Source organism: Cryptotermes secundus, unplaced genomic scaffold, assembly GCF_002891405.2.
Source record: "Cryptotermes secundus unplaced genomic scaffold, Csec_1.0 scaffold245, whole genome shotgun sequence".
NCBI lineage: Eukaryota > Metazoa > Arthropoda > Insecta > Blattodea > Kalotermitidae > Cryptotermes > Cryptotermes secundus.
This window is the reverse complement of record NW_019736398.1, coordinates 56,593-68,723: the sequence shown is the minus strand read 5'-3', so window position 1 is coordinate 68,723 and position 12,131 is coordinate 56,593. Positions and strand designations below refer to the sequence as shown.

General features: G+C 36.8%; 1 protein-coding gene across 2 annotated transcripts in view; it reads left to right on the top strand.

Annotated features, from left to right (window-relative positions):
* LOC111869812 (adenosine 3'-phospho 5'-phosphosulfate transporter 1) overlaps positions 1–12,131 on the top strand; it is a 33,669-nt gene that overhangs the window by 14,251 nt on the left and 7,287 nt on the right. The window contains exons 6-8 of one of the 2 annotated variants that reach the window (XM_023861598.2): positions 608–822; positions 1,563–1,688; positions 3,401–3,598. In XM_023861598.2, coding sequence (XP_023717366.1) covers positions 608–822; positions 1,563–1,688; positions 3,401–3,568 — 509 coding nt within the window. In that variant the 3' untranslated portion in view covers positions 3,569–3,598. Of the gene's footprint in view, positions 1–607; positions 823–1,562; positions 1,689–3,400; positions 3,897–12,131 lie in introns of those variants that run through there. The other variant, XM_023861596.2, reaches the window with a different exon arrangement.

Sequence of the window (12,131 nt, the reverse complement as noted above, 5' to 3'; positions counted from 1 at the left end):
AACAGCGTTTATTTCGTTCTTTTATCACAGAAATTGTAGAAATAGGAGGAAATTTAGTAAGTGACTACAGTTTTAATGGATCTCAAATAGCGGCCCTTTAAAGAATTCCGTACCGCTGGGAAAACATGAATTTAAAGGGCCGTAGGATAAAGGTTAAAATATGCACTGGTAGAAGTATGTTATCTTGCAACGTGTCTCTGCTGCTCACTTTCTTGTGTGAAAGTGATTTTATTGAAGACAATATTATTGTGATTTCCACTGAAATAAAACTATAATTTTACCTAATGTTTTAGATGAGTATGGGTATGAAACGTGGTCTCTCGCATGCGGAAAGTACGTAAACTACAGATGTTTCAAAGCAGTGTGCTCAGGAAAATATTTTAACCCAAGAAGGATAAAATAAATGTGCAATTTATGATATTATGTAATGAATTTCAGTTTAAGATTTATATTTCCATGTGTTTAGTTATGGATTGAAGCAAGTTATCTGGTCACTGAATTAGTGTTGAGTATTTTCATAGAAGTTAGATTTCTAAACAGAATTGGGAATGTGATTTTTGTCTTGTACTGATAAATGTTTTACAGTTGATCTCTTACTTCTTTGTAGGGGTCGCAGTGACCACATTCTCAGGACTGATCCTTCTGGCTTCCTACATGTTATTTGACAGCTTTACTTCCAACTGGCAAGGGGAGTTGTTCTCTCACTATGGCATGAGTTCAGTGCAGATGATGTGTGGAGTGAATTTATTCTCCTGCCTCTTCACTGCAGTCTCTCTTGCACAGCAGGGAGGGTTCATCCATTCCATCAATTTCATGACTGAGGTATCTTTCATGCCTTCAATTAAATAATGAGTAGTTGCAGTCTCTTAGGATATTAAACAGCACTGCATTACCTACTGACTTTATCTTGTGTCTACTGGATGTTGGGCCAGAATAAGAAAATGGAGATTAATGCATCTTATTTTTCTTCCTTAGACTTGTGGGTCACCTAGCAACCAAAATGGAAACATATTACAAAATATATTGTTTTATGCCATCTTTTCCCTCTTCATGTTAAAACATCTGGTCAAATCAGGGGGGGGGCCTGCAAACTAATGAGAGACATTATAACAGATGGGGATTCAATAGGAAATTTGGGTTTGGGGTGGGGGGTCAAATCAAATTTAATTTCATGAAAATTATCCAGTATTTTGAATTGTCTCATTTTGGTCCGTTACACTATCAATCACTAATTGTCAATAGATTTTCCGTCAAGTGCAACAATATATATTTTGATATTATTTTGAGATAATTAAGTGATCAAAATATATATTGTTGCACTTGATGGAAAATCTATTGACAATTAGTAAAATTATCCAGTTTTATTCATCTATAAAAATGTGTAAACTAACACCATGGAGCAAAGGCCTTGAAAAGCTGACCATTGTGTAGCTCATCAAGAAATTCCCTCCATGTTATAGAAGCTAAGTGTTATACCATGTTTGCAACATCCCACACTATGCAAAATTTTTAATACTTTCTCCTCATTTGTACTTGATTTCTCTTTAAATTAAATGTTTCAGTTCCCGAAGTTCGTGTTTGATTGTCTCGTCCTGTCAGTATGCTCAGCTGCAGGGCAACTCTTTATATATTACACCATTGCAACGTTTGGACCAGTTGTCTTTGTGATTATCATGACCATAAGACAGGTAAATAATTTATTATTTTGTTATAGAAATGATTGTGCAGTAAACACAGTAGGTAACATACATATGCATAAATATGTTGCTATTGAGTCTGTATGTCTGGGATATAGAGGTAAAATTGTACTGATTCTTAACCTCAACCATGGCTGGACGTGAGTGGTCAGCTTAATGCTTTGTGGCTAGTGAAAGATCCTCTAATATTGAATTGGAGGCAGGATAGCCCATAGGGCCACTCTGGATCTGGATGATAGAAATGGAACACAACCCATCCAGCCCACAGCCAATCACTTTATACAGTGAACTGTTCTGGCTTATAATAGTAGCGTAGTGTGAATGAACACCCAAATTTTCAAACTGAAGGTATAGTTTAAAATAGTTATTAATGTGCAGTAGCAGAGTAATGAACAAATTACCGTGTTAATATATAGAAGGTTAAGTCAGAAAGTACCAGCAAAATGTTCACATCAGTTTTTTGCGATTGGTCCCACTACTGAAAGCACATGCAATTATAATTGCAGGACCTCCCTGCTGTTGCAGTGATATATTTTATCTTCACATTTCCATTTTTTTCACAAGTAGTGCTGCCAGCATGGGTGCTCCACTGATTACATGCATCAAACAGCAGCAGCATATAGTAATTTGTTTTATATTGGCTGATGTAAGAGTGGCACAATTTCATCAAGGATTCCTAGCACAGTATGGGGATAGTGTTTCGCTACACTGAATTGCATACAAATGGATTAAATGTTATTGACAAGGAATGATCAGGTTCCTCCACAGATTGACAGGAAGAAAACTATCACTGTACTGTGCTGATAATCTAGCACCCACCTCTTACACTTTCATCTCACAAAAACTGAATCAGTGAACACTGCTGTTCTTTGGTGCATGAGGTAAGTGGAGCAGCCCTGTTGATGCTAAAACACAATTGAATGGTGAAGGTCAGATAAGTCACTACAACAGTAAGAGATAGTGTGCTTATAGTTATATGTACATTCAGCAGTTCATTCATTCATTTTATTTAGCATTCATAATTGCTACAACAGTAACACTTGAACAACTTGCTTCATTAAATAATTGCTGAAAAAGATAGCATGATATTTTCTGACTTACCCTTGCACATTTTTTCAGTATTAACATTACCATGCAACAGATGAATAATTCATGATAATGACTTGTGCGTGTGTATGTACATATACATATCATTACAAAATATAAATAAGTAAGAGTAACTTCAGAGAGAGGATTTGCCTTATTTTAGAAAGATTCTTCCAAAATTTAATCAGTGACAATGATAACTGTATTATGCATACAATGAAAATTACTGTTGATGTTTGTTCGTCCCTCCCCTTTGACATTGCCACTTTTATGTCACCTAACAATCAAGCTTCTTTGGCTGTCTGTCTCTGTATTCCCAAAACAAACCACTCTTCCTATTTCCTCCCATATACTTCTGTCCGTCTGACATCGTTCCTAACTTATTGTCTTCATAAAGAACTCATGTACATTTCCTTTTATTTTCATGTTCAAAATCTTTTGGATACTTTTGTCCATATGGAAAATAAATGTTTTGTAATAACATGAGAATGTGTTGGTATCCTCTTATACATACTGAATGATAAACTTCATAAAGTGCTGTCTTATGTGAAAACATACAAATAGAGTGCATCAAAATATACAGTGGAATGTAAACTGCATAATTTTCCCCTCCATAGGGTCTTGCAATTCTGCTCTCCTGTTTCATCTACCAACATCATATCACAGCTGTGGGCATTATTGGTGTGATCATTGTATTTGTGTCAGTATTTCTACGAATTTATTGCAATCAGCGATTACGAGCAATCCGGAAACGGACCCAAGCATCAAGCAGTATCAAGGTGTAATTGCAGCTGAAATAGTTCTGTAATTAAGCAGTAAGTTTTTGTTTTTGCAAATTATGTATCTCAATCAGATGATGTGGATTCAGACCAGGTTTTCATTAATGATGTCTTGGCATTAGAAAGTTTGGAGTGTCAAAATGTCAATTAACTCCGTAGCTTATAGTCTGCAAGCAAACTATACTGACTGAGCGGCCACCACTTGTCAGCGAAGTTAGTGCCAACTTTTGTGGACAGACGGTGTTACATGGTCTGCACAGCATATCCCCACGGCTGTTAATTTCGGTTTTCTAGACGGGAGCCGCTGTTTCCTTGAAATGGCTCCTCAGTTATCCTCACAAGGTTGAATGGACCCTGTTCCAGACCCACTAGTTCTCAGAAAATCTGGTAGTGCCGGGAATCGAACCCAGACCTCTGGATCTGTAGCCAGGAACTCTGATCACTAGACCACAGAGGCAGTCTGACAAAATGTCAATTACATATTTTATTTCATGTTGTAACAGATGAAGAAAATGGAGTCCTTCACAAGTATAAAAAGAAGCCATAATTGGAGGAACTCTAGTTCAGCATTAAAAATACAGCCCTCGGCTTTATTGTAACAAGTTTCTTAAAAAAATTTAAGAACATATTCAAGAATTTAAGAACATATTACTGCTAACTTGATGGAAGTCCATTTCTCACTTTCTCTATAAGAGATCAGAACAAATCATAGATATTTTCAAACTGCAGTACAACCTTCACAGAACATTCCTTGATTTAATGTTGTACTTCATTTAATACACTGAATGATCCTAAGTCAATTATCTTAGTGTTAAATTACAACCATTTAAGATCTTTTTCAGCGTAGCGTTTAAATCCACAGCTCCTCGCAGAAACCTTGCAGTTATCACTGTATTTGCAGCTTCATATTGACTCCATGAAGCAAACAGCAGAATCCTTTTTGAGAAATTTATAGTTGCTTAGCTGGTCATGAAGTTCCACCTTTTATGGAACTTGAAGGTTCGTAGTCTATCATTGTGCCCTGTCCTAAGCTAGATATCTGGTCCACACCCTCACACCTGGTTTCTTTAAGATTCATTTTAATAGTATCCCAGATATGCCTTGGTCTTCAAAATGGACTCCTCCATTCAGGTTTTCGGACTGAAGTTATGTATATTCTGCTCATAACTTCCATGATTTGGTCACTCTAATAACATTTAATGGTAAAGAAAAGATTAACATGTCAGGGATGTAATTGATCACATATAAATCAGCTATTGAGATAGGTGGGTAAAGCATGGGTAAAAATGGGTGATATAATTCTGAGAATTTTTCCAATATTACTCATATAAAGAGCATCCAAGAAAATGATGACTGTTCATATATAAAAGATGTACAACACACTAAAGACTCTTGAAAGATTAATCAGGTAAAAATATAGTTTACATAGATATGTTTCTGTTCCACTTGGCTTTTGATACTGTCCGTGTTTTTGCTATATCTCACCTTCTATCAAATGTGTATGTTAGATTTTTTTTCCCCCCAGTTTATATACCAACTTGTTTCCACATGACTGTATTTGATGGTTTTCTATGAAGTTGAACAAATACTTTGCTAAAATATTTATTCTTGTGTAAGTGATGTTTCTGTTATTTTCATAGAGGGATTCATCCGTGACATATTTGTTGAATTAAAAACACCAAGGAGCGCGCTAGTCGCTAGGCAACGCGGATAAACATCCGGAACAAAGCAGACAATAATACTTGGGGCACATAATGCCATACTGGCATATATGGAGGAAATATAGGAAGGAAGTAGTGTAGACATCACTGAAATGCACACTCATTACTTGACATTGGAAGAAGAAAGAAAGAGATATTACAATTCTGTGGAGAGAGCTCTAAGTAGAGTATCAAAAGATAGGAAGTTTGATAAGAGTATTTTCATTCGAGATGTGGAGAATATTGTTAAGGATATCTTGGTGATTGGTGATCTCCAGTTGATAGGAGATGCTGAAGAGGTGTATGCTCCTTTGATTGATCCCACTTCTGACACCAGTTGTCACGTGTTGCGTTACTGAATACGCCGTAGAGATCGTTAATTGGTTTATTTAACAACCTACAAATCACGGCTACAATTAATTATAACACAGTTGCGGGTTTCCACACTTTACAAACCCTACAACCAAAGTCTTCACGTACCAATAACGCGGGAGCTATACAAATCTCCCTGAATTACACACTCCAAATATAACTGTACTACAGCACTCACTAAGTCTCGAAAGCACACAATAAGTCTTCTGCTTGTTGACTTCTTAGTTATTGCACACGCGTCTGTAACTCGTAACTTGCGAACTGAGAACTAACTCGGAGGTAGCTCGCTTATAAACCCTCAGCAGGGCAACGAGAGAACANTATATATATATATATATATTGGGTGGCACACTTCTTTAGTTGTGTACCAAAGGCTTGAGAAGCAGTTTTGTCACTCATATTTAGACATTGTGATAAGCACGGGTAGCAGGGAAGGTTAAGAATACTATTTCTGAGAGAACATGCATAGCAGAGAGGAACTGACACTAAGTATAATCTGAGTTTAACAATAGCAGTGGAACTCACCAGGTCTCTGTTACATATCTACAAAAGCCTTAACCCTAGTTTAGCAATAATCCACAGTGTAGACAGAGCAACTTAGTCTTGATTCCAAAACTGTTCAGTGAACATATATTTGTGCTGAAGAACTGAATATTGTAGCTGCTGGTATACTTCATTCATTGGTTCATAGGGTTCTAGGTTTGATTGTGGTGACAGCTAATCACCAAGACAGGTTTATATCAAAATTCTGAAACAGTCAGTATATAAAATATACATCAGACAATGAAAAGTCTTGGAACCCCACTTTAGTTTCCTTGGGAAGTAGTGGATTTGAACCCAAAACTGAGAAAATCTTAAGGTACTTTATCACACAGAACACCAGCTTTGGATGATTGTAATAGAACAGCATCTGAATAAAGCCTTAAATTAAGGAATATTAATTGGGGTTCACACACACACACACACACACACACACACACTCTCTCTCTCTCTTTTTCTCCCCCCCCCACACACACACACAAAGTAAAATGTTTCTGTCTGTCCTTTATAGATTTCCACACTGTTGCATTTATTTCAGTCAAATTTGGCATGATGGTAGAGGACCTTGGGGTAGTTTCCCCATTACCGTCTCTGTAAAGAAGGAACTGGGTTTGCAAGTACGATGGGATCATTGGTAGGATATGGGGGGACACCTGAATTATCTTCTGCTGTTGCTAGGATATGGAGGAAAACCCAGACTATCATCTTTTACTAGGTTATGGGGAAAACATGAAGTATCTTCCGCCATTGCTGGATTTATTGGAAATGATTGTTTTTTATACATATGCATTATGCCCAGGCAACACCAGGCAGATTTGGTAGTTATGTCATAAAACCAAACCTTTGATAAATCATTAAAATATTTGGTGTGATATTCATTTGCCATATCTTTCATTTTGTGAGTCTTGGTTTTGGTAGGTGCTCTTTCCTTATTAGTGCCATATTTAAATGTGAATTTGTATTTATTGTGGAAGTATACAAGTTTCCATCCAAATTTCTGCAGCAGTATGTTCGATACTGAGTGCAGTGTGACTGTGATAAAAATAATGTAAACATTTTTATCTGTTGATGTTGCAGTAATTAACAATAGTGATATTAAATATTCTATGTTATATGTGAATGTTGTTACATAAACAAAACAAATATGAAAATGTTTAATTGGCATATCTTACAGTGATGGTGAAATAATAGAGCTAACCTGGGAATATGTTAATGAAAGCCTGGTTATGAAAAGTAGAATTGGCTGAAGGATATTGTTAAGAACAGTGCTGCGGCTGTTAAGAGATTGCTTGTTTTAATTGCATTATTCCCCCTTTTTGAATCTCACTGAAAGCAAACAGGAAACCTCTGATCTTTGGTCATATGACATTTTTTGGTATCCTTTGTAATGATGTGTAATGCAGTCACAATGTGATATTCAAGTGTTGGTCAGAAATTTTTATCCAAAGTGTTTGGGATAAAAGCCGTAGAGAGTTAAAAGATTCCGGTGTTCTGATTGTGTTGACATTACTGTACACTGATACTTGGGAAACAACATAGTGACTAGCTGTGTTGCAGGATATGTTTCATAAGTAGAATTATGATTAAATTCCATCAGCTGCAACAGTGTTTTTTTAATAACAACATAGTTCTCCCTGCACCACACACAGGACCAACACAGTACACACAACTTCCTGTGAAAGGACATGACCATCCTTGGGCTTCACAGCAAGATTCTACTCAATCCAAAACTCTGTTACTTTTGAAAAACATTTTAAATACTAGTGTTTTAACCCTTACAAGATAACACATGCATGTGAAGAATTTCATTTAAAGTGTTGGTCACCTTCTGATGATAGCCATCATTGGCCAAAACATGTAAAGGCTTTATATTATTAAAAAACATTGTTGCAGTTGATGAATTTAATCCTAATTTTGATTATGCTATATGATGCAATGGTCAGAAGCAGTGTCAATCATAAAGATATATTTCAGTTTGCTTTCATTCAGTAATATGTAGTGAATTCACAGACTGGTTTCTTCATGTGCAGATGCCGATTTTTAAGCCATAAATATTGTATATCAAATTAATATAGATTTCAGGAAACTCAAATTGAAGGTGCACCAGCATAATGTTCCAGTAGGACACAGAGAATTTCTACTCTTCCATCACCACAGTTATTCGTGGGCTTATATTTGTGCAAACATAGGGTGGCACATTTGACAGTTAAGGGCCAAAATTTGACATACAGCACTTGTGCTTTAAACCATTAATATAACGAAGACTTTGGTCCTAATACATTAATAGAATAAGTGCTGCACTTATGTACTGGTCCCATTCTTAGAAAAGACCGTGTAAATTGAAGGTAAGGCACAAAAGACTTGGGGAGTTAGGTTTCAAGTTCACAAGATAACTGTGTAATATGCTTTCTGTACAATTTCTGAATTGTACAAAATGTGTTATTGAATGTTACAAGACAATGATGTAAGTCTTAACAATAATTTACATTATATAAACTGTTTCATGCATATTCAGATCTTTATATTACATACATGCTGTAACTTAAATAAGTACTATATTTAGAAAAATTAAATTGAAACTTATGGGACCTTCCATGGTACTTCTGTGATGGACAGAAAGACAGTAAGAGATTTTCTGAACTCAAGTCCATGTTGTAGATCTGCAGCAAGAATAAATCAAATTAGGTACACATACAAGAAACGGCCTTTGTTTGAACACACAAAGGTTAAATTGTATATAAGAATATGGTGTTAATACAGGGCTGATTTTACATTTAAACTTCTGTATGAAATCTCCTAATCTGGTATGCTCGATGTTGTTGTACAGAGGTTTTACTATACTTAATTTTACATTTATTTGTATGGTATTTAAATTGGCTCTATTATTGAAAATTGGAACTTTTAGGTGTCACTGTTTATTCAGTATCTTCAGAACCAGTTATTTATGCAAGGACTAAAAATATTTGTGTTGTAATGTAGATACAACTCAGCCAAGGAAGTACTTCAGTTTTGAATGTTGCCAAGACAGGAAAATATACTTAAAATATTTAACAGTCTGTCAAGATTAGGCAGCAGAGTAGTTAGAACACTGCCATTAAATGAAATATCTCATGCATTTTAATGTTACTAAGAGTACAGAATATGTCAATGTTTTGTATGGCAGCTACAGTATACAGATGTTGTATTTAATCACTGTGACACAGTTTTTATGAATATTCAGTAATTTTAAGTCCCTTTGTTGAGTTTGAAGTTATTTTTAGCTTTCTATGTACCTGTCTTCTAGGTGATCCCCTCCCCTCAGATGAAAAGGTAAAGTTGTCCCTGTACTCAGTTAATTAACGACTATGCTCTGAAGATGTGTGTGGCAGTGGAGATATAATTCTACCATTTTTAACCTCGGCACTGGATGGAAGAGAGTGGTGACCCTGTTCTTTTAGTTAATTATAGAGATGAAATATTATGTTCAGAAGAATTTGACCTGAACTTCACAGATGGTAAAGTGTGTTTAAGAAGACTTGATCTTTGCACCGAATTACAGAATGAATTAACATAAATTTAAGTGTTCCATGCAGTGGCAGAAAGTGACTTTTCAAAAGTGTTTGCCAAAACCTGAGACATAGGGAGGTCATGAAAATGTTAGCAGTTGAGTATATACCGGGTGTTCCTAAAAGAATGGTGGGGTTTCATTGCTCTATATCTCCGTCAGTTTTTGGTGATGAAAAGCAAAACATATATGGACTCATTAGGCGGCTCTCAAATTTTCATTTTGTATATCGCGCTCTTTCCTAGTTCCATTTCCGACAGTTAGGCGACATGAAATGTAAGATGGTGACCCAGCAGGAGAAGGCCTATTGTTGGTTGTTTCCACAACTGGGCAATGTTTCCAATGACTACATTTTCCAACAGGACGGTGCTCGCCCACATTTCGATAGCAGATGTGAGAGGTTTACTTAATCTGGTTCTTCCACAACGATGGATTGGACATGCTGCAGGTGAAGATTTCCCCCTTCTCCGATGGTCACCCCGGTCCCCGGACATAATTCCACGCGATTTCTTCTTGTGGGGGTACATGAAGGACATGGTTTATGTACCTCCATTGCCCCAATCGCTCCAGGATCTCCGAAACAGAATCAATCGTGCTGTGGAGACCATCACACCTGAAATGCTGCAGCGGGTGTAGCAGGAATTCGACTATCGCATTGATGTGTGCCGGGTAACGAAAGGTGCGCACATAGAGGCACTTTGATGGATGTACATAAAATTTGGACAGTTAAGCTTCCGATTGACACATGTTATGACTGTACTCGGTAAGAAATACGAAATATATACGTATCTAAAACCCCACCGTTCTTTTAGGAACACACTGTATACAGTAGTAGTATTTAGAAGTAACAGCCCTCCGACATGGAGTAGGAGAAGTATTGGTATAGGCGGGGAGAGCTCCAGCATGCTGACAATTGTGGAGGGGAATGCAGTACAGACGTTCTCAAAGGTCAATAATTTCTTACCTCATTGTGTTGCATAGTGTTGGCGGTTTAGTCTCAATGATGTTCACACTTCCGATGTTAAGTTTTCAGGTGCTGAATGGCAGATTATGCACTATACACTGTTATATATATATATATATATATATGAAGAGTTTATTTACATATTACACAGGTCTATTCTAAAGGGGCAACACCGGCAATGTCCGCATAGATATCATCTCCACATGCCTGTCCTTCCTCGTCACCACCAGATGAATCGGAGCTATCATCATCACCGCCAACATGGAAGACAAACTCCTGTCCTGCGTCCAAAAGGCCTTCCCGTGCCATTAATTGTTGCTCAATGTTCCTTGCATGTTGGCATCTACATTGCCATTCTTCTGCAGTTATGGAAACCAATTTTTGGTCTGCCAGTTTAATGATGTCATCCGTCTTAAATGTGGTACTGTTCTGAGCAACCCAGTTTTTTATGGTGGCCCATATTAACTCAATTGGGTTGAGTTCTGGATGATACGGAGGGAGTTGTAAAATATTGTGTTTGTGTTCTGTAAAGATTCCATCTATTTTATAGGAAAGGTATTTAGGTTTGAGTGGTAGGATCATATTATATGTCTGGATTCCGCAATGATGAAAAATCGCTGTTATTGAAGGTAATAGGTGGAAGGTGATATTTTAGCCACGATATCATAAAATCTCTTCTTGAATTTGAGTTAGGGGCTCTGTTTAGTTGTACATTATGGTAGGGAGCATTATCAATGAGGACAGAATTTGGAGGAAGGTTAGGAATAAGTCGCTCCTTAAGCATTTTTCATAATTGGTGTAGTTCATGTCACTGTTTTTTTGGTGGGATTTGAAGCGGACCTAGATATTAAGGATGAAACCTTGCTCTCTACCTGCCGTTGGCCTTTGCACACAGGGGAAAATAATCCCTGGATGGTGGTGTGCGATGAATGAATATAGGTTTCATCCATGTAGATGATTTGGCGGCCCTTTTCCTATATTCTTTAATTTGCTGCAAATACTGAAGATGTTTGGCTCTGATATTATATCGTTCCACCAGTATCTGCTGATTATTTTTTGTTTTCTTCCAGCAGAACCCCAGTTTCAAAATAATTTTCTTTAATGTGGAGATGCATTCCTGAATATCTAACGTTTTCTTCAACTTTTCGTGAACTTTTTTAAGGGTAGGTCTCCATTTTTTGACTATGGAGAAGTCATTAATTGTTCTTCGCACCACAGACTTGTTAAAGTCATCCAAAGTGGCTAGTGGATATTTTCTAGGTCTTTCTTTATGGGATGTCGAAAAGGAAGTGGAAGCCCCAGATTCGACATTTTTTGTTTCTCTTATTATTCTTCTGACACTGCTTTCCAAAACACCTGTTGCCTTTGCTACTTCCACTCCTATGTTCTTCAGTGTAATTGTTGGCCCAGCCTCTTTCATATACTTACATACATTACTAACAATTTCTC